The 22,349-nt window shown below is 41.7% G+C and overlaps 1 protein-coding gene across 2 annotated transcripts in view; it reads left to right on the top strand.

Moving 5' to 3' along the window:
- tanc1b (tetratricopeptide repeat, ankyrin repeat and coiled-coil containing 1b) overlaps positions 1 to 22,349 on the top strand; it is a 211,132-nt gene that overhangs the window by 136,489 nt on the left and 52,294 nt on the right. For both annotated transcript variants that reach the window (XM_062069966.1, XM_062069967.1), the window contains exons 6-7: positions 1 to 129; positions 4,792 to 5,121. The exon at positions 1 to 129 is cut by the window's left edge and continues 61 nt beyond it. In XM_062069966.1, the coding sequence (XP_061925950.1) occupies positions 1 to 129; positions 4,792 to 5,121 (459 nt within the window). The remainder of the gene's footprint in view (positions 130 to 4,791; positions 5,122 to 22,349) is intronic.

Below are 22,349 nucleotides of genomic sequence, written 5' to 3'. Positions count from 1 at the left end.
CCTGCACGGACAGCCCGTGTTCCACACTCAACAGCACCACAAGCCGCCCCCCTCTCAGTCGCGCCAGCCCTTGTGGAACAATCACCAGCCCCACCTCCACGCTGGAGAGTAAGGACAGTGGAATAATAGGTAAGGGACGGTCTTAAGAATGTATTTTATAACAAATTACGTTGACACAGCCATACTACACTGCTCAAAAAACATAAAGGAACAGTTTTTTATCAGGGTATGGGATGAATTCAATTGCACTTTTCTGATAAGGTTTTGGTCAGGTACGTGGCAGAGGGGGTTGTTAATCAGTTTCAGCTGCATTGGTGTTGATGGAATTAACAACAGGTGCACTAGAGGGGCAACAACGAGATGGCCCCCAAAGCAGGACTGGTTTTGCAGGTGGAGGCCATTTCAAGTTCCTCCCTCTTGATCTTTTTTAACTGTTTTTCCACAAGTGTTGGCTTTAGCTACTAGAGTCATTATCACGACTGGGAGCATGAGGCGATTTCTTTACTCTCCTGAAGTTGTGCAGATTGTCCTACTCCTCCAGGATGGCACATCCGTGCGTGCTGTTGCAAGAAGATTTGATGTGTTTCCCAGTACAATCTCCAGAGCATGGAGGAGATTCCAGGAGACAGGCAGTTACTCTAGGAGAGCTGGACAGGGCCGTAGACGGTCCTCATCCCATCAGCAGGACAGATATCTGCTGCTTTGTGCAAGGAGGAACAGGTTGAGCACTGCCTGAGCCCTACAGAATGACCTCCAGCAGGCTACTGGTGTGAATGTCTCTGCCCAAACAGTCAGAAACAGACTTCACGAGGGTGGCCTCAGGGCACGACGTCCTGTAGTGTGCCCTGTGCTCACTGCTCAGAACCGTGGAGCTCAATTGGCATTTGCCATAGAACACCAGAATTGGCAAGTCCGCCACTGGCGCCCTGTGCTTTTCACAGATGAGAGCAGGTTTACCCTGAGCACCTGTGATAGACGTGAAAGGGTCTGGAGAAGCCAAGGAGAGCGCTATGCTGCCTGCAACATCATTCAGCATGACCCGTTCGGTGGTGGGTCAGTGATGGTCTGGGAAGGCATTTCCATGGAGGGACGAACAGACCTCTACAGGCTAAAGAACGGCAGTCTGACTGCCATTAGGTATCGGGATGAAATCCTTGCACCCATGGTCAGACCCTACGCTGGTGCAGTAGATCCTGGGTTCCTCCTGGTCCACGACAATGCCCGGCCTCATGTGGCAAGAGTATGCAGACAGTATCTGGAGGATGAAGGAATTGACACAATTGAATGGCCCTCACGATCACCTGATCTAAACCCGAAAGAACACCTCTGGGACATAATGTTTCGGTCCATCAGACGCCGCCAGGTTGCTCCTCAGACTTTACAGGAGCTCACTGACGCCCTTAGACAGATCTGGGAGGACATCCCACAAGACACCGTCCGTCGTCTCATTAGGAGCATGCCGCGACGTTGTCAAGCATGCATACAAGCACGTGGGGGCCACACAAGATATTGAAAATAATTTTGAGTTGCAGAAATTGAATTTAGGCAAAATGGACAAGCCTGACACATCATTTTTTCACTTAGATTTTTGGGGTGTCTATATACTGAGCCCTCTGTAGGCTGAAAATTTTTATTTCCATCAAAAGATGTGGCATCCTTTTGTTCTTGAGACATTAAACTGTCCATACAGTATAGATATCCCACATTTTTTTCTCACCATTGAAATCTGATGTGTTTTCAAAGTGTTCCTTCAATTTTTTTGAGCAGTGGTATAAAATACATGTGGTTCTTTATCAGAAACCATGCTAGAAATTCTGATAATGAGCTCTGTATTTTGTATAGACTGAACTCGGCTCTGTGGTTCAATAGTGTTGGTTAGATGTCTGTCTTGTAGCAAAGAGCAATAAGAAAAAGTATTGCCAGACAGTCGTTGCAAATTTTAAAAACTGCCATTATGACAAACTGATAACCTTGCATTGTTGTTTTTGGCTTATATTCCGAACGATAAATCTAGGAAGATACTCGGTACTGCTTTTCTAGTTCCTGTTTTAAGCAATTGTTAATTGTTCAATGACCATCGGGATGGATGGTCATTGAACAATTAACAATTGCTGTAAAAATCTCAGAAATGTCTTGATTCCTAAAATACCTTTTCCTCAATTTGGCACAGACAAAGTGGTGTTTAATCTTTTTTTGGTGAATAGTAATTCTACAGAACAAACAAATGCGCCCCAAAGGCATACTTACACTTAGACTTCCTTTTTACTGTCATTCAAATTTGAATTTTACAGTACAGATAACAACGACATTTCGTTCCATTAGCTCGTTGCAGTGCAGGATAAAAGAGCAATAAGGTGCAGATATAAATAAATAGATTACTGTACAGATAAATATATTGCACTTTTGCATATGCATTCACGTTTATGGATACTACATAACACAACAGTTTGTATGTTCAATACGGCAGTCCTCAGTCTTAAAAGAACACAATTAGCATGAGTCAGTATTTCAGACCCCGCAGAGCAACTCTTAGCAGACTGATAAATAATTTATGTATGCTGTCATAATTATAGACACAACCAGTGGCAACACTAAATGCTGGTCAGAAAGAAACAAATAGTAGTATAACATTTATAGCCCTTGGCTTTGTTGTGTAAAATCCATACATTTTCTGGGAGGATTTTATGACATTTTTAAACAACATCCCATTCAACTCCTTAACAAGACTGAAACTTGGGGAAAATAAAATAAAAGGTGTGTTGTTCCTAGCAGTCAGATTATTGACTGCGATTACCGGTTCTTGCCCTTTTGAAGTTTGAATCAGACTGAATTTCAAAAGCACAGTAATCTGACTTTCCTGGGTTAAAGCTCCTTTGTTGGAATTATGGATCCTTTGAAATATATTTGTGGTCCAAGAGGGGTTTTTTCTACTCGAGAACACGTTCAAGCCGCATAGTAAATGACCATCTGATGTCCTCATGGTGAAAGTATTGACGTGTTGCTGCAGCATCATGATATCAGGACTATGATAGAAGGATAGGACAGGGTGTATTTATCACACAAAGGAAAGCTTATGTGTGTTACAGTGCAGATTCAAAAGGTCCACAAAAATAAGGTGAAAAGACACATGAATCCAAGTGGAAACATCAAAGAACCCAAGGGGCATAAAATACTTTAAAAGAGCACAGAGCTGCTTTTCTACATGCAGCTTCAAAGTAAAACACAAGAAAAAAACAAAAAATGAGCAAAATAATATATAATGCGCACATATGATTGCATCATGTATAGACAAACAACACAACAAAACAAAAACACCATCTCAAGAGCCACATACAATATCAAGTTCATATGCCCACGCCTCTGCGGTGCTCCATGTTATCGCCTGCTGGGGTGAGAGGCAGCACGGCCAAAGACAGGAACACACCCAACAAAGCGACCAAGACGGCCGACTCCGTCCTAAGCTGCCCACCAATGTCCAGTCCGCGCCGATGAGGAAGAATCCATCCAGGGACACCAAAATGTCCAACATATGCTCATCCAGCAAAGGCTCCTGGAATCTCATCTTTCCTAAAGCTCAATGCCAGCCTCGCAGCCCTGTCTTCTCCTCTGCATCTCCTCTGGTCTCTCCAAGCGGACTCTGGTGTGGCAGAGAGCCAGCAGCTGGTCTCTGGTGCAAACATGGCCACGGCCACAAGGTTCCCCTAGGGCAGATCCAAAAGTCCACAAATAAGTACCCGAAAGTACCGCAGAAATCAGGGAAGTGGCACCCATTGTTGCGTAGTCCCAAAGGGGCCCAAACCAAAAGGCAAAAAAACACATGAAAACAAGAGGGAAACATCAGGAACACAGAGGGCACCAAGAGCGCAGAGCTCCTGCAACCAGCAACCACTACAGTGACGCCATTTAAAAAGAGACTAGCCAGTTGGTTCGTCACTTAGTCACCAACCCTTTTACTTAATTAATGTTGATGTGACCAGTTGCGTTCTTTTGGGTAGGTATGATCCTTGACACAGAAACATTGAAAGTGTGGTTGGCTGGAGTGGCCTTTGTAGGGCTTAGATAATTTATCCCATGTGAGCAAAACACCTGTCTGGACTAAAAAATTAGTTCAGAGTTAGTAACTAAATATGAAAAACTTAATGTATTGGTGGCAATCACTAAAAGCATACATACTGTATGCTGTATGAACCAGGGATGGACATCACAAGTATTTAAAAGTGTCCATTTATTTGTTGAGTAATCGGGTTTTAAAGCTGTTGAGTTAAAATTGAGAGTGCACTGCGTTGTTGCAACTGTTTTATCAGTCTCCTTCAGTTGCTGTCCAAATAAGAGCAACCTGGTTCCAACTATGGGAAGTTGAATTATATGCAGCCCTACACCTTGTCACAGCAATATTTATTATGATCATTACAACACGTGCATAAAAACAGGAATTTGGAACATTGCCATCCTGGAAGTAACAATCGATTCCTTTGCATCATTGTCGATCAAGGGAATGTAGTCAAATGTTTATCCGTAGGCAGTAGTGGTTATACAACAGCATTGTCTTTTTAAGTAGATGTTTTTATTGTAGGGTAATTTCTTACATATTAATACATATTTTTGCTTAAAGTACCAATGTTATTTTTGTTGTTACAGCTACAGTTTACATTCCATGATAACAAACCCTTATACTGTCAATTGTTGTTTGGTCAACTGTTTTGAAAAGTTTAGTATGTATAATTATGAACTAAATTTTAACATAATAACCAAACATATTCATTAACTCTAAAATGATTCTCCATTTCCCAGCCACTGTTACCAGTTCCTCGGAAAATGACGACCGCAGTGGCTCCAGCTTGGAGTGGAGCAAGGATGGCAGCCTGAGGGGCAGCGGCCGCCATGGCCTGGCCCAGACTATGCGGGCTGACACCTGCTCTCCTGTAGCAGAGGAAGACTCCAACAACTCGTCTGCCACTTCGGCCGACAACCCTGCCAGGACTGACCAGCAGCAGCATGGTGGCGCATCGGCGGCGGCTGCAGGACCACCGCAACCATCATGTCATGCATCAGAGGGGCTAAATCAGTACTCACAACAGACTTCCTCTCTCCTTATGATGCCGAGGCCCAACTCTGTAGCAGGTAAATATTTGTTTATTCTACGTTTCACCAAGTTAATTCCTCTCGCCAATGCACTCCATGAGGCATAGAAGCCTGACAACCATGCATACAGATATCTCTTGCGTCTATCAATTCAAGTGTAAAGAAGTATGCCGGGTTTCTTATGTAGGTAGGTAGGTAGGTAGATAGGTAGGTCTTTATTGTCATTGCACAAGTACAACGAAAATGTGTTTTCAGCACAAACCCGTTCAAGATTAGACAAACAAACAGTGTACAGGGTTACAGAACAGAAACGCTGAGGGGTCCCCACAAGGTTGCCTCGTAAAAGATGGGAAGAAGGTCAACGCTGGGGAAGGATGAGTAAAAAAATACAATCCTTGGGAGCCCAGTCTGGAGTGGGAAAAAACCTCCATAGCAAAGCACATATACTGTACATATACTGCACATATAACATACATCTCGAGACTTGCAACAGAGGGGAGGGAGTGAGGGCTACGGTGGCAGGCTGCAGCTCTTCAGGCGCTGCCCAGCCGTCCATCACCCCTTAGGGATTCGCCTCGAGGGCGTTGGATGTGGGGTGGGGTATGTGTGTGTGGAGTATATTTTTTGTGGACACGTGTGTGTGTGTGTGTGTGTGTGTGTGTGTGTGTGTGTGTGTGTGTGTGTGTGTGTGTGGGTAAGCCTGCCGCGTGTCTTTGTTTCGCGGCCTTGGTGTCGTGCAGTCGCTAGTCCAAAGTCAATAACAACAGGCGTGTGTCCATGAGAGACAAGGAGGGAGTTTGTTGTGTCTTTGCCGCGCTGTCCTTCGGGAGAGTCTCGAAGCCAGGGAAACAATCCAAGTTAGAATGTTTTGTATGCAAGTGAAAATAAAATGTGCTTTTCACTCTTAATTGTCTATGACTGGTCCTCAAATTCATCCTGCGGGGCAGACAGTCCAATGTTATCCAAATCACAAAGTGTCCACAGTTCTTCCCGCATCCGCCAATCATTTGTGGAAGTTTTGGGGTACTTTGAAGACTGCCAGCAAGTTCCAATTTGTCGACAAACCAGAGCAACGCGTACTCCAATCAGCAGATGACATGTTGTCATAATTCCAAATAGGTGGATATCTTCACGTTCTCGACTGGAAGGGTCGCCAGGCACGCGGCACTCCTTCTTCTCCCAAGAGTCCGTCGTGTGTCCAGCAACAACCGCTCCGTCACGACAAGCAGGTTCCCCCAAACCCAAGATCTTGTCAATTTCGTTGAGGCCAGTTAATTAGTTCCAATGTTTATATTTGGAGAGCAGTGCAAAAAGAGGCAATAAGAAAGTTAAGACGAGACAAGACAAAGAAGCAAGCAGGAGAGATAAGAGAGGAAAGGGAAGCGTCCGCTCTCGATGAGTGCCAGTGAGATGCTAGCCTAAGAAAGTGGTATAGGGCAAAAGTAGTGGATTATGCATTTGTTGTGTGTTGGTCTTGATGGACTGCAAGCCCCTGTATAACCGATCTGTTCTGCATTCCTGCCACGAATTGTGCCTGTTATGGCTGTGTGCTCCATATCCACACAGCTGTGACAGTTGATATTCCTTACAACCCCCCCCCCCCCCCCCCCCCTGCTGTCTCCACTCCCAGGGGTCTCTCCCACGCCTTCCGTCTATTTATGTTGTTACTGCATTTGACCTTAGGGTTTTGTTTGCTATTTTACCATATATTTCAAATTCTCTGGATGTATCAGGAGTCAAGCCCATAAACATTTAAGTCATCAAAGGATGTCATGGTCTTTTAGAATGCACTGAAATAGAGTAGATTTCTGCGTGAACCCCCCTCTGAGAAGGTAGTATTCTTTACTGAATGTGGGATAATTGTTTGATTCTGTAAGTAAAGAAATTATAAGACTGCTTTGGGTTAAATATCACAATGGTCATCTTAATGCATACCAGACAGTGGATGCAGATGCTGGGCCTGACATCAGACAGCCTGAGGCTGTGAAGGAGGTTGTACTAAAATCAGTGGAAAAATATTCTTGGAAATAGAGCAACAAAGGAAATACTTTATTCTCTATACCATTGGCACACAATATGTTCTATTGAAGCTCTGCCCATGTTGCAATGCAATTACATGGCTGTCCTTGACTCACATCTCCTGTGGTCCCCCAGAGTCCTGAATCTTTTTACATGTCTCCTGACATGCAGGAGACACATATAGGCTCGTAAAGCTAACTGGCCAGGAAACATCTGACAGTTCATGCGTGTGGATTTGTGTGCTTCACTGTGTGTGTGTGTGCCAAGAGTTTATGGGCTGATGTCGTAGTTATGCAGCGTTGCCCTCTAGGGTACCTTCAGAATTCACACCTCACATTTTGCGCTGTGCGATGAAGCCCGTAGGGGAGGAAATCAAGAACATGAGAAAATGGCTCTATTCATACACACTTACCAGGGGCTATGTTACCTGTGTGTTGTATTTTACGTATACTGTAATAGTATTTCTCAGACGCGATTAGTGAAGAAGTAAATATGATGTATTAATCTGTAGTGCCTTATCTGCATAAAATATTTTGTTTTGCTTGGATCCAATCTACATGGTTGAGCATGAACTGATAAAGCCTACTTGGATGAGAAGCGAAACGTCTTCTAAGACAAACCAAACAGTCCAGTTGCCATCGATTGAATGCCCTGAGATGACTATCCCAGCTCAGTTCAGTTCAGTTCAGTTCAGTTTCAGTTTATTTCAAACATGCATACGATACAATGTAATGCATCACATATTTCCAGTTGTTTCATTACAGCACGTCCGAAAAGGAGTAGGGAGAAGCTTAGCTTATTTAATTCTACCCCTTTTCATACCATAGCAATTATATCCCATTTCCTAGAGTAATAGTTTGACTCTGGAACAGATTCATTGAATTTAATTGTTTGTTATGGGAAAACCGAATAGATTGGAAGGGACAAATTCACACATATGAACAATTAAAAGTATCTAATTGACATCGCATGCATGTTTTTGATTGTGAGAGGAAACTGGAGAACATGCTAGCTTTACACACTGAAACTGAGCGGGAGTTCTTTTATTTCCTGTTAGACTTAGACAAACGCTAATGATCCACAAGGGAAATTGTTCATCTTGACCTTGGTTGATCTTGGTTCTGAGTCTTTATATCTCACCTGCTGGCCTGGCAACATCTCTTCATTCTTTGCCGTAGACAATGTCTGAGAACAACCTCCTTACTTTGTTATGTCTTTGAAGGTACTTCACTATTAAATACACTCCCAGTCGTTCTTAAGCAGATGTCTCTATGGAACCATGACAAAAGCTAAAACAAAAACCTTCTCAGTAATTTTGTGAAATGTTTTTTTTTCTCGTATTCATTGTCTGACTAGTTAGGAATCTTTGCATGTTATTCGATTGGGATCATTATTGTATTGTATTGTATTGTAAATATTTATTCCGGAAATGTAAAAAAAGAAGAAGAAAATAAAAACTAATTGGTCACGGAAGAGGTACTTTTACCATAGTTAAAAACTGACATATGCTCCCCATTCTTAGATTGTTCATAAAACATTTGTGTTTAACTTTTTAAGCCAAATGTACGTCGTTCTGTTTTGAAAATCCTTGAGTAATGAGTGAATTCACAGATTGATCATTTCATTGTGAGTGGACTGTGCCTTGAATGGTTACCAAATAGTTACCAGTCCTACAATGTATACTATTGTGACAAAATTGCAAAATAATTATAGTTGAAAAACAAAAAATACGATGAGGTGGCGACTTGTCCAGGATGTACCCCGCCTCACGCCCGAATGCAGCTGGGATAGGCTCCAGCCACTGCCGCGACAGTGGTAGGGACAAGCAGTAGAAAATGGATAGATGAAATGTTCAATGCAGACTGCAGTGCATCTTTTTTCTACTTTACTGTTATTACAATTCAAGTTAAGGGTCTACTTGATCGGGAGGAAATCATTTTAAAAATACTAGTTTTCTTTTTAACACCGCTGACCATTACTGAGTTTCCTGTCCTTCATTCTCTTTTGACCATTCCTTAATTATACGTGTTTAGAATGACATATTTGACTTAAGCTTTTATAAAGAGATTACAGAGCCAAGGAGCCATATTGGTTTTTGCCACTGGAATCCTATATTTAAGAAATTTTAATGTGAGCTGCTTGTAGTTGAGGTACACTCGGTTGGGGTTAGGGTGGCTGTGGAATGCTGTAACAGTTCATCTGTGGTGTGCAGCTATTTAGTAATGCCTTGTGGTCTTGCTCAGGATGAGGTACAGCTCACTTCAAGGTTTTCTTCTGTCTGCTCAAGGTTTAATGTCTTCACTGTAGCTAGAATCCATGGTGTATCAATGCGTAAGATAAAGAATATGTTGCTTCTATTAAGCGCGGAAGTTGGTGACATGGCAACAGTTATTCTAACTGACATCTGTATTTTATTAGAAATACTTAAGTCATCTTCACCTGATCTGTGAGTCTGACGTATTTAAGGACTTCACACAGTAATTGTCTCAAGCTGCTGCTGCAGTGTGATTTAAGTTGAAATTGGGCTAGATATCCATGTATATATGGGCCTTCGTCTCAACTGTGTCGTGATGTATTGCTATGGAGTTCTTTGCGATGGCATTCATTTTTCAAAACCCAAACAAACTTGGAAAAAAAAGGTCACATGGAGATCTAATTAAACCGCCATAAACGTACATTAGTTTAATCAAACTATGGTGAAATGAATATAAATATATAACCTGATGTATAAGGTGTTGGATATTTATGAAAATATTAAATGCAATAACATAGTGCAAGAATAGAACATTCATACAGTGTTATATTATTCTGACAGCCAAGATAGATGAAAGCGTTTTGCCCCAGAGGTGAAGATTGTGCTGACGGTCTGCAGGAAATTGCGGTTTTCATGACTTTCTTTTTCATTCAGAAAGTTGTCAAGTGGCAATGGGAGACCTTTTAAACATCGGAAGAACTTCACAAATTCTGAAGATGGCTGTGAGGTTACTGTAAAGGCCTACTGAAATGAATTTGTTTTATTTAAACGGGGATAGCAGATCCATTCTATGTCATACTTGCTGAAAGGATTTAGTATAGAACAACGACGATAAAGTTCGCAACTTTTGGTCTCTGATAAAAAAAAGCCTTGCCCCTACCGGAAGTAGCGTGACGACACCGGAGGAAGGACTGCTCATATTTTCTTATTGTTTACACCAGCAGCGAGAGAGATTCGGACCGAGAAAGCGACGATTACCCCATTAATTTGAGCGAGGATGAAAGATTCTTGGATGAGGAACGTGAAAGTGAAGGACTAGCGTGCAGTGCAGAACGTATCTTTTTTCGCTCTGACCTTAACTTAGGTACAAGAGTACATTGGATTCCACACTCTCTCCTTTTTCTATTGTGGATCACGGATTTGTATTTTATACTATATCCTCTTGAAAATGAGAGTCGAGAACGCGAAATGGACATTCACAGTGACTTTTATCTCCACGACAATACATCGGTGAAGCTCTTTAGCTACTGAGCTAACGTGATAGCATCGGGCTTTACTGCATATAGAAACAAAACAAATAAGTCCCTGACTGGAAGGATAGACAGAAGATCAACAATACTACCAAACTCTGGACATGGAAATAAACGGTTAATGCTTTCCAGCTTGGCGAAGCTTAATAATGCTGTTGCTAACGACGCCATTGAAGCTAACTTAGCTACGGAACCTCGACAGAGCTATGCTAAAAACATTAGCTCAGCACCTACGCCAGCTCTCATCTGCTCATCACGACCCGTGCTCACCTGCATTCCAGCGATCGACGGTACGACGAAGGACTTCATCCGATCACCGATGCGGTTGGCGGCCCGGAGACGGAGGAAGTCAAGGTGAGGTCGTTCGGCCAGTGGGTCTGCTATCCTCAAAGTGCTCCTGGTTGTGTTGCTGTAGTCCGCCGCTAATACACCGATCACACCTACAGCTTTCTTCTTTGCAGTCTCCATTGTTCATTAAACAAATTGCAAAAGATTCACCAACACAGATGTCCAGAGTACTGTGGAATTTTTAAATGAAAACAGAGCTTTTTGTATTGGATTCAATGGGCTCCGAATACTTCCGCTTCCACTGTTGACGTCACGCGCAAACGTCATCATATCGAAACGTTTTCAGCCGGAAGTTTGCCGGGAAATTTAAAATTGCACATTATAAGTTAACCCGGCCGTATTGGCATGTGTTGCAATGTTAAGATTTCATCATTGATATATAAACTATCAGACTGCGTGGTCGGTAGTAGTGGGTTTCAGTAGGCCTTTAATGCTTCTCAATTATTTTTTGCCATGCTCATTGATCCTTTGCTGGCACCATCACCTACATGCCACCGGGCCAAAGACGTGTGTATTGTTTTCTCATGCCCCTCTGACACCTTATCACTATATGAGAAGTAATCGTCTAATGATAATACAACTTTACAAGATATCTGTATGTCATGTATGCAAGCATGTGTTAGCACAACCAATAGGGCAGTGTTTTTCAACCTTTTCTGAGCCAAAGCATATTTTATTCATTGAAAAAATCCCGAGGCACACAACCAGCAGAAATCATTGAAAAATGAAACTCAGCAGCCGATATTGACAATAAAAAGTCGTTTTCGCAATTGTTGGATATGAATTCAAACCATAACCAACCATGCTTCACTATAGCTCTTGTCTCAAAGTAGGTGTACTGTCATGACCTGTCACATCACCTTGTGACTTATTTGGAGGTTTTTGACGTTTTCCTGTGTGTAGTGTTTTAGTTATTGTCTTGCGCTCTTATTTTGGTGGCTTTTCTTGTTTTGTTGATATTTTCCTGTAGCAGTTTCATGTCTTCCTTGAACGCTATTCCCCGCACCTGCTTTCTTTTGGCAATCAAGAATATTTAAGTTGTGTGGACGCTATCCTTCTTTGTGGGGACATTGTTGATTGTCATGTCATGTACGGATGTACTTTGTGGACGCCGTCTGCTCCACGCGCTGTAAGTCTTTGCTGTCGTCCAGCATTCTGTTTTTGTTTACTTTCCAGCAAGTTCAGTTTTAGCTTCGTTTTGCATAGCCATCCCTAAGCTTCAATGCCTTTTCTTAGCGGCACTTGCCTTTTGTTTATTTTTGGTTTAAGTGTTAGATACCTTTTTACCTACACGTTGCCTCCCGCATATTGTGATCACAACAAACCGTGTTTCCGACATCTACAAAGCAATTAGCTACTTTCTGCCACCTACTGATATGGAAGTGTATTACACGGTTACTCTGCCGAGCTCTAGACAGCGCAGACACTCAACAACGGCACATTATTTACGGATTATAATTACTGGTTTGCAAAAAATATTTTTAATCCAATTAGGTGAAATTACATAATCTCCCACGGCACACCAGACTGTATTTCACGGCACAGTGGTTGAAAAACACTGCAATAGGGGTTGTGCTAACCCATATATAGCTCCCCCACCACTGAACACACTTGACAAAATCATAAAGCCGTGTAATGTTAGCTTTACACAGGAACTTCTTTGGAACAAAGTTCTGATCCATCTTTGTGACAGCTGTGTCCTTTAGGCGTTGGGAATTTCTTTGTATTTACAAAGACATGAATGTAACACCTGATATACCTTTAATAACTCATTTACAAGACCAAAGTCTGTGTACTACATGTCCTCCGTGTGGATCAGTGGTTCTCTATTATTTTCTGCCACGCCCCCTTTAGGAGACAAAAGATGTCCACACACCACCTGAATTGAAATCCTAATGAGACCCTGACAATATGTATTTATTTTTGTATTCATTATAGTATGTATACTGTTATGGTTGATACTCCTGCCGCCTCTCATTCTGCTGTGCGCTCTGCTGAGCGGACCGCGGGCCACGCCCACCTGCGCTCCCCCTCGGCTGCGGTGGCGTCTCCGCGCGGCTGTAATGATTCAGCAATCAACACACCTGCCCGTGATGAGCGACCTGCCTTCATTAGCCAGCGCGTCTTGAGATCAAGTGCCAGAACGTATCTTCTCGTACACGTACACTTCCCGTCGCCCTTCCTCGTTGTCAAGCTGTGTGTCTCGTCTTTCTGGATCCCCTCTGGACTTCCTCTTGCCTTTCTGGACTTCGACCTCACACCTGCCCACTGACCACGACGCCTCGCTCCGGCCCTTGACCTTCCGCCTGTCTTTTGACTTCAGAGCCTGCCTTGCCCTCTTTGGACTTCCGCTTCGATCTCAACACGCGCTTTCAAAATCCGCTGGTAACCACTCGCATATAATTACCACACATAGTCACACTTCATATATTTGGATTACGCACACACCTCACGTACATCTCAAGCTGTTAATAAATACGCTGACAGCTAACGACGTCAGTGTCTCACTGCCGTCTCCTTCTCCCGCTGTACCGTCACATATACTTGTTCATATTTCCTGGTTGAGCCTGTTGATTAACTAAAGCAGTGCTACCACCTTGCTGGAGGCTTGTGTATTGTTCAAGAATGAAAAAAGATGATAATACTAAAAAGGCCCTTGCCTCCCGGGCCCCCCTGACACCTCACCACACAGGAATTATCTGGGAATGCAGGAGTGCTGCTGACGCTGGAGAGTTTTGGTTAATTGAGGGAAATGATCCAACATGTGCTGTAACGTTGTCAAATTAGATCATGATCTCTCCTTTTGAAAAACTGGCAGTTTTCCAACATGATAACAAATCCAAACACACTTTCAAGTACCTTCAAGGTGACGGTGATGTCTCCACAGCTGAACCTGAATAAGCATGTGTGGGGCATCTTTAAGCAAAAAGGTGGAGGAGTGCAATGGGTGTAACATCCAGTGATGTCATCACAAAAAAGTGGAAGATGATTTCAGCAACAACCTGTGCAGCTCTGGTTGTTTCTAGAGCATGGCTAAAGAGCAATATCACCTGGCAAAATGGGAAAATGCTTTTTATGCGTAATAAGTGAATTGAAAAAAATAGAGGATGTTCTCATGCTTTTTGCACTTAACCTTTGTGTAATGTTCATATTGTTGTTACTCAGCCAGCGTTTGTGGGTCTGATGGATCCGTTGCATTTAAATGCCTTTTTAAATTACTTTTAATGCCTCACAATCAAACACTTTTGTGTTAAAATACTGAACAGTTGTTTACCTTATCCCAATAAACATATGTTCAGTATTTTAACATAAAAGTGTTTGATTGTGAGGCATTAAAAGCCACAAAATGCAGATGGACCCGCAAACGCTGGCTGAGTAACAACAATATGAACGTTGCACGGAAAATGTATCTGCCAGTTTCTGCATCCCACAGGGATTCTTCTTTTGTGTTTCTGCACCTGCGGTTCCCACACAAGGTTGCAACATTGTTTGTCAACACTGTCTGCTCTCATTTTCTCGCACATTTTACCCTATGATGTTCTGTGTACCTACACTCACTCTGTCCTCCTCCTGTCTAGGCCTGCTGTGTGTGTGTGTGTGTGGGGGGGGGGGGGGGGGGCGACATCTATTTCCACACTTTTTTTTAGACCCGGACATCTTATATGTAATAGAAATGTGTAGGGGGGGTGTATGGTGTGTGGTCATTAAATATGAATACTGATATATGTGACCTGTGCTGGCAAAATGAGTCACAATGAGGAAATTTTTAAAACTGAGTTATTGTTATTTACACATTCTCCATCTAAAGACCTTCAAAATGATATATGGTTTGTTGGAATCGGACAGAAAATGACCGAATTACATCCGATTGAAGTCGACCAAGTTTGAAGGTCCGTTTTGAGAAAAAACAGCTTAAAGTTTACTGTTCCAGAACAGAATGTTCCAAAACAAAACTCCATAGCAACCATACCTTAAAAGTCCTTGTAGCAACACCAAAATTGGTACAATTAAAGTCAAATCCCATGTCTAAAGGAAAAATATATATTCAACTCTATTGAAAACGGTTATGTACAAAAATTTCAACACTGTTATGTCACAGTTTTTTTGTTCACTGGTCAGTTTGTCAGCTGGTCAGCTGTCCGTAATATTCCTGACCAGCAGCACTAAGAAGATTCGCCGACTGCAGTGAATTTAGCGCACTTGCAACCGCCTGTGTACCCTCTCCACCTTCTAAATCCATTACGGAATGTAAAACAGTCTAACTTATCCACAAAAATAATAATTAAATGTTCGAAAATCACCTTTTTTCACCAAATATTCCGCTCGAATTCCTGTGTTGTTTTTCATCAGGGCGCTGCGATGATACCACAATGCACCGCGCGGGGTGATTCAACCAATGAGGGTACGCCTCAGAGCGACCGGTGTTCCGGTTAGCAACAAGCCGGATTTGTTTACGTCGGGACAGGTTTAAAAACTCGAATTATATTGGTTCAGAATGGCGTCATCGGGAATTCCATGCTCATTTTTAGAAAGTACGTAAACTTGGCGTCACAATGATACCAAATATGGCTAGGGGGATTCCCCCTTATTGCCGCGAGTGAGCGTTGAAAACACTTGATTTTCTCAAGGAGTTTTAACACAAAGGATTAATTTCTGAAGACATACCTCGTACAAAACCTTCAAATAAAGGTGATTTAAGATGTTTTCTTGCTATTTCGATGATTGGGATCGCTAGATTGTGGCTTTATGGACTCATTTTTGTGAAAATCTCAATTTCAACCAAGATAAATTTATTTCACTTATTTGCCTGTAGGTCAAAATTAGCCTGTGCGTATTCCGACTCATTTTGCCAGCACGGGTCACATATGTTCTTCACAGAGAATGAGCCAAAGTCAGTGAGTCTCAGTTTGAAAAATTTATTAATTGTAACATTTTTCTTTTAATAAAAAATGAAAACTGGTTCCACAGATCCGAACACCACACAATAAACTTAGACCATTAGCACCATCTCAACACAATCTGTTTGCTTTTGTGATGTTTTTTGTAATTGTACCTCTGTCACCTTTTTCTGCCAGAATTGTTGATTGATTCCACTTCCTCTCTTCATGTCAAGAACAAATCAGATCCTAGAACCAAAAGTTTTCGATTAATGCATCCTGCTGTTTCCCATAAGCGCCTACATCGCAGTATTACAGAGATGCATCTATGTAAGTGGTAGTATGTTAGTTGTATGCGGGCTTGGCATGGTAAAACTCTTTTGCAAAGCATCAAATCAATTTAGCGACGGTGAGTGCAAGAGAGAGAGAGAGAGCGGCCAAGCCCTCCACTCGGCAGCTGAATGCTGTCAGTGTGCCTGCATGGGAGCACTCGGGCACAGCAATTGCTTTTGTGGCCTCAGTGAGCTCATCCACTGGGAACACTCTCCAGAGATTTAGCTAAGAAGCTGCACCCCACTTGTTCGCCTGCCTCGGTCTACCCAATGCTGCGAACAACAACCCAGAGTTCCTCCTGCTTCTGATGAAAAATGTAAGTCGCTCTTTCATTTGGATTCCAGAAGTTTGGTTCTGCACCAATTGTCTGTGGACTGGGGATTAATCTTGATTATTTAAATGGTGGATGCCGTTCATTGGTCAGTGTTGAATGTATTGGTCTAAAATATGCGTCAACATTGTATTGATGTCAGCCTCCTCAATTATTCAGTTGTTGGTGGATTTTGGTTTTAATTAGTTAGATGTTATAAAGCCAAAGATTAAAGAGAAAAGTTGAGTGTTTGTGACATTCTATCTCTGTCGATAAAGTAGAGACAGCGCTTGGTGGTTTTCATTCTGCCCTTCAGCAGGACAGCACACGCGTCACCATGGTGATAGCATTATTCAACAATGAACAGCCAATGGTAGACAGCATTTTGCTCATAAATGCATATCTTTACTATCAGCACATATCTCCCAGAGTTGAATTAATTCAATCTCTAGCTCCCCATGATTTTAGTTTCAGAAAGTAATATTGTATATTTAATTTAGTGGTTAATACCATCTTTTGTTAGCTTAGAAAATACACTCCCCGAGTATTAGGCTAACAGTCCTTTGAGTTATGACTGAATATGACATTATTTAGCATTTGACTGTTGGTGGTTGTTTTACAGGTGGTGTGTGGTCTGTTCTGTGCTATGGGTTATGGTAGGGTATTGGGTTGTTTTGTCAGCTGAAGCAGTGTCGTGCTTGATAACAAGCATAATAACAAGATCTGATAGCTCAGTTACAGCTCATTTCTATTACCTATTCTGTGTTATATGTATTTTATGTTGCACGATTGTACCAAGAACAATTCCTAGTTTGTGAACCCGTTCTCAAACAATGGCAATAAAACTATTCTGATTCTGATTCTGATTAAAATTGTTTCCCCCCATATGACCTGTTTATGGAAAAGAAAATCTAGGAAACTAGAGGTCAGTGTGCAAATGAGAGCACTGGATTTTGTTCACACAAATTTGCTTAATACGATTTATATCAGGTCTATGAAGATTCTCATTCATCCAGGTCATTGTCCTCTCAGGGCGTTCAATGCAACTGGACTGTTTGGTTTGTCTTTGAAGACATATCGCCGCTCATCTGAGTAGGCTTCATCAGTTCATGCTCATACTCTTAGATTGGTCACATCTAGCAATATCAGCAAAAAAAGAGCTTTCCCTTGTATCCCTACAGTAACCTTCTATCCTCACAACCCTAGATTAGACGACCCTGAGATAGCGGGTGCTAATATTTGGAAATATAACAATTAAGACAGGATAATAGATTTGTAACATGAGAAAAAGCAGAAACACGGCAAATCACCACTAACTGCAGAGTCCAGCAGTATGAACACATGCACACAGGAAGTGAGGGGATGATGCTACAACCGTTCATCATGTAGAACAGGGGTCGCCAAACCCTTGATTGCGATCCACCATAATATATTGGAAATAAGATACTGGAAAGAAATAGTTATTAATACGACATCAGTGACACTCCCACCTGCAGAATGACCAACACCACTGCCATCAAGCAAGCATTTTAACCCCTGAACACGCCTTTGTCTCTCTGTCCTCAGCCTCTCATCCTCACGTGGCCACACACTCACCTGCTCGAGCTGCAACAATGCATTAAGGGTGATTGTTGCAATGCCACAAAAACATTATTAGCATCCAACATCAAACAACTCTTCCTTTAAACTACGAGTCCATGACTATCATCGCTCGCCTGCGATGGGAAGCTAACAAGCCAAAAACAAAAGTCTGTGAACATAAGCTTTAAAGTACGGATTTTGTGTTGATTTTTTTATGCATACAAAACTAAACATTGACTCGTGCAAAGGCATTAATATATGATAAAACAAGGTGGCAGCTAAAGAAGGACTTCCCTCCTTTATCAGACAGGAAAAACCCACCAGGTGAACAGCAGATTTTCCTACTTCGCGTCCCTAATGTAACCATTAGATGAACAAATATACTGCGGTACTAAGACGAGTGGCCATAAAACAGTTAGCTTTTTCAGCAGGGGTGCCCAAAGTGGCACAGGGTCCATCTTGGCCCGTGACTCATTTTGTCATTGGCCCTATGCACTTTACAAAAAGACAACAAAAAAACACCAGCAAAATTTGGAAAAACAGCAAGAAACACAATGAGGAAAAGCCAAAATGTTGACATCAGCCAATAGTAACAACATAAAGTTTTGTCTTTAAAAAACAAAATCAAAAAAATTTGCGATCAAAAGTTTTCATACACTTGTAAAGAACATAATGTCATGGCTGTCTTGAGTTTCTAATCATTTCTACAACTCTTATTTTTTTGTGATAGAGTGATTGGAGCACATACTTGTTGGTCACAAAAAACATTCATGAAGTTTGGTTCTTTTATGAATTTATTATGGGTCTACTGAAAATGTGAGGAAATCTGCTGGGTCAAAAGTATACATACAGCAATGTTAATATTTGGTTACATGTCCCTTGGCAAGTTTCACTGCAATAAGGCACTTTTGGTAGCCATCCACAAGCTTCTGGTTGAATTTTTGACCACTCCTCTTGACAAAATTGGGCAGTTCAGCTAAATGTGTTGGTTTTCTGACATTGGACTTGTTTCTTCAGCGTTGTCCACACATTTAAGTCAGAACTTTGGGAAGGCCAAACTTTTGATCGCAACTGTATATAATATAGTTGATGCAGGGGGTAGCTCTTACTCTGGTTTTTGGCTGAGGCCAGGAATATTGGGCTCAAAAAGGTTGTTGACCACTGATGTAGAAGAACAACAGGGCCAGGGTAAAATAGAGAATTATTTTAGCTAAGAGTAGCTTAGAGTCTAAATTGAATGCACTTTACATAGATATGATTGCAGGGAGGTTGTCTGAGTTGAGCTGTGAAATGAGTCCGGCCAATCTGTAGCTTGTGTTAAGTACAGAGAAAACATGCAATGCCCTGATTGTACAATCTATCTTGTATTGTGTTGGGTTCAATGCATGGAGACCTGGAGAGATGCCGGAACAAAACTGTATCCCAAAGGTTTTTACCAAGTTAAAGGGGAACTGCACTTTTTGGGGGGAATTTTGCCTATCGTTCACAACCATTATGTAAGACAAGAACACCTGATACAAATGTAATGTAGTATTAGACACGTTCATAACAACGTGTAATATGTTAAATTTTTACCGTATTTTGATCATTTTAATCATTATTAATGATTCCTTTCGCGCATTGATTTTTGTTTCCATAGCAGCGCATGTCTGACTTCTGGCAACAAATATGTGTTCCTACTTCCAGAGTCAAACATGAGTGTGTTCTAATCATGGCAGACTTGGTAACAAACAATGGAGACGACGATTTTTAGACAAATGAGGATTCACAACCTTATATTTTCGAAGCCAAATATACTGCTGCGTATACAAGCCAGCATGAAGGAAGAGTGAGATGCTGGAGCAGACAGAAGCTGTAAAGCATGGGTGTCAAACTCTGGCCCGCAGGCCAAAATTGGCCCGCCGTGTAATTTCACTTGGCCCTTGAGGCGATGTCAAATTAACACTAGAGCTGGCCCGCCGATTATATACAGCGGCAGTGCCGCGGTAGCTTCGCATTCGCCGCTAATTCTCATACTTGCCAACCCTCCCGGGAGACTCCCAAATTTCAATGCCCCTCCCGAAAATTGTCGCGTCCACTTTTCATCCAGTCCAACGAGTGCTGGCCCAGTCACATATGTGCTGCTTCTGCACGCACACACAAGTGAATGCAATGCATTCTTGATCAACAGCGATACAGGTTATACTGAGGGTACCCATATAAACAACTTTAACACTGTTAGAAATATACGCCACACTGTGAACCCACACCAAACAAGAATGACAAACACATTTCGGGAGAACATCCGCACCGTAACACAACATAAACACAACAGAACAAATACCCAGAACCCTTTGCAGCACTAACTCTTCCGGGACGCTACAAGGTGTGTGTGTGGGGTGGGGATTTGGTGGTGTATTTTGTAGCGTATGCGTTGCATTCACGTGTGTGTGCGTACAGAAGCCGCACATATCTTGTGACTGGGCCCGCACGTTCTTAGAATGGATGAAAAGCGGACGTGACGACAGCTCGTAGAGGACGTTAAAGGCAGTGCCTTAAAGGCACGCCCCCAAGACTGTGGTCCGGGTGGACTACGAGATATAATGACTGATGAACACCTTCATTCGATAATGAAGGTTGCCTCAGCTCAAAGCCTGAGCCCCGACATTAATGAACTAGCATCCAAGAAAAGATGGCAGGTATCTGGCTTGGGCACATCAGATTAGATCAGTGTGTTGCAAACTGAGCAGTTTAAAGTCCTGAATGGTTGGTTTATATATTGTTATTTTATTTTCAAATTTATTAGCCTGTGGAAAAAGTTAATGTTGATATTTACCTCAGAAGGCTGCAAATAGAAAAGAGGCATTACATTTTTATTTAAATTGTATTTGATATGCCATTGATATTTTTTAATTATTATTATTATTATTTTAAACTCGATTTTGCGTGTCACTATAAAGTTATATAAGCCTTGCTTGTTCAATATTCAATGCAAAACTTGTTTGGGTCCCTATTAAAAGGTTAATTTGTTCAAACTTGGCCCGCGGCTTTGTTCAGTTTTAAATTTTGGCCCACTCTGAATTTGAGTTTGACACCCCTGCCGTAGAGTGAGGTGAAAGCGATTTTAACGCTATAAATATGAAACTTGGTTTGATTGATTGATTGAGACTTTTATTAGTAGGTTGCACAGTGAAGTACATATTCCGTACAATTGACCACTAAATGGTAACACCCGAATAAGTTTTTCAACTTGTTTAAGTCGGGGTCCAGATAGCTTGGAGCCAAGCTATTTGGACATAAATGGATTTCTTACCCAAAATCAACAGAAAACGTCCCCGCCCAGTTGGACTAGACGAACAACTGTCCATCGAGTGAGTCATTTTAATATCGATCATGATGCACACAGCACGCCATGCTTATTATTACAAGTACAGTACATTTGCTGTCTGGCTAGCTGTGTACAAATAAAAACATGAAATGTGGGCTAATAGTTAATAGATACTGTAATATGATTGTTCATGTTTTTCAGTCAGTACAAATTGGTGTCGTATTGTAATGTTGTGCATTACAAACTCAAACGCGTTTCACGTTGTTGTAGAAGCTAGCTTATCTCTTGCCGTAGTTAGCTTCTACAGCTAATGCCGAAGCACGCCGATGTGTTACTACGCTAGAAAAAGAGTTCCTCAGTGTTCGCTTTTACAACAACAATGTTGCTACAGCTTGGTTATTATACAGGTGACAGTACATAAATGAAGTATTGTCTACGGTTTTTCAATGTATTTTTAAAGTGATTTAGAGGTAGAATTGATTGCTCCCATTAGCTGCATTGCTAGCCACCAAGTACGAGCCGATTTTTTTGTGAGAAGCGAAAAAAAGAAAAAAAGAAGTTTTTCTTCTTTTCTCTCATAATGATTGTGAACGATAGGCAAATGAAAATTCATGTTATTTTTTAAGATAATGCTCATCATTGAAGCAGTGTCATTAAACATCTCTCGAGCAGCTAAGAAACATGAGCCTGGTGTGTAATATTTTTCCAAATACTGGTATTGAAAAAGATTGGTCAATTTATATATAAGATATTCTGGATTTCTTTGCCTGCTTTTTACCATCCTTTTGGTAAATGTACTAATATGAGAGATCAGTTTGAGTTCATTTAACGTTTAAAATGAAAGAAGTGAATTTTTTCTGGCAAGATAGCAAATGTGTACCAGCTAACATTTCATACGATTCATTTTACAATCCCACTCTCTGCAGGAAAAGTCCAGTAGTCCATTCTGTGGTATTAATATCCCAGACATGGGGATATGTTATACTAC

The sequence above is a fragment of the Entelurus aequoreus genome, linkage group LG14, assembly GCF_033978785.1.
Source record: "Entelurus aequoreus isolate RoL-2023_Sb linkage group LG14, RoL_Eaeq_v1.1, whole genome shotgun sequence".
Classification (NCBI taxonomy): Eukaryota; Metazoa; Chordata; class Actinopteri; order Syngnathiformes; family Syngnathidae; genus Entelurus; species Entelurus aequoreus.
The sequence above is the reverse complement of the archived record's forward strand: the minus strand, read 5'-3'. Positions and strand labels throughout refer to the sequence as shown.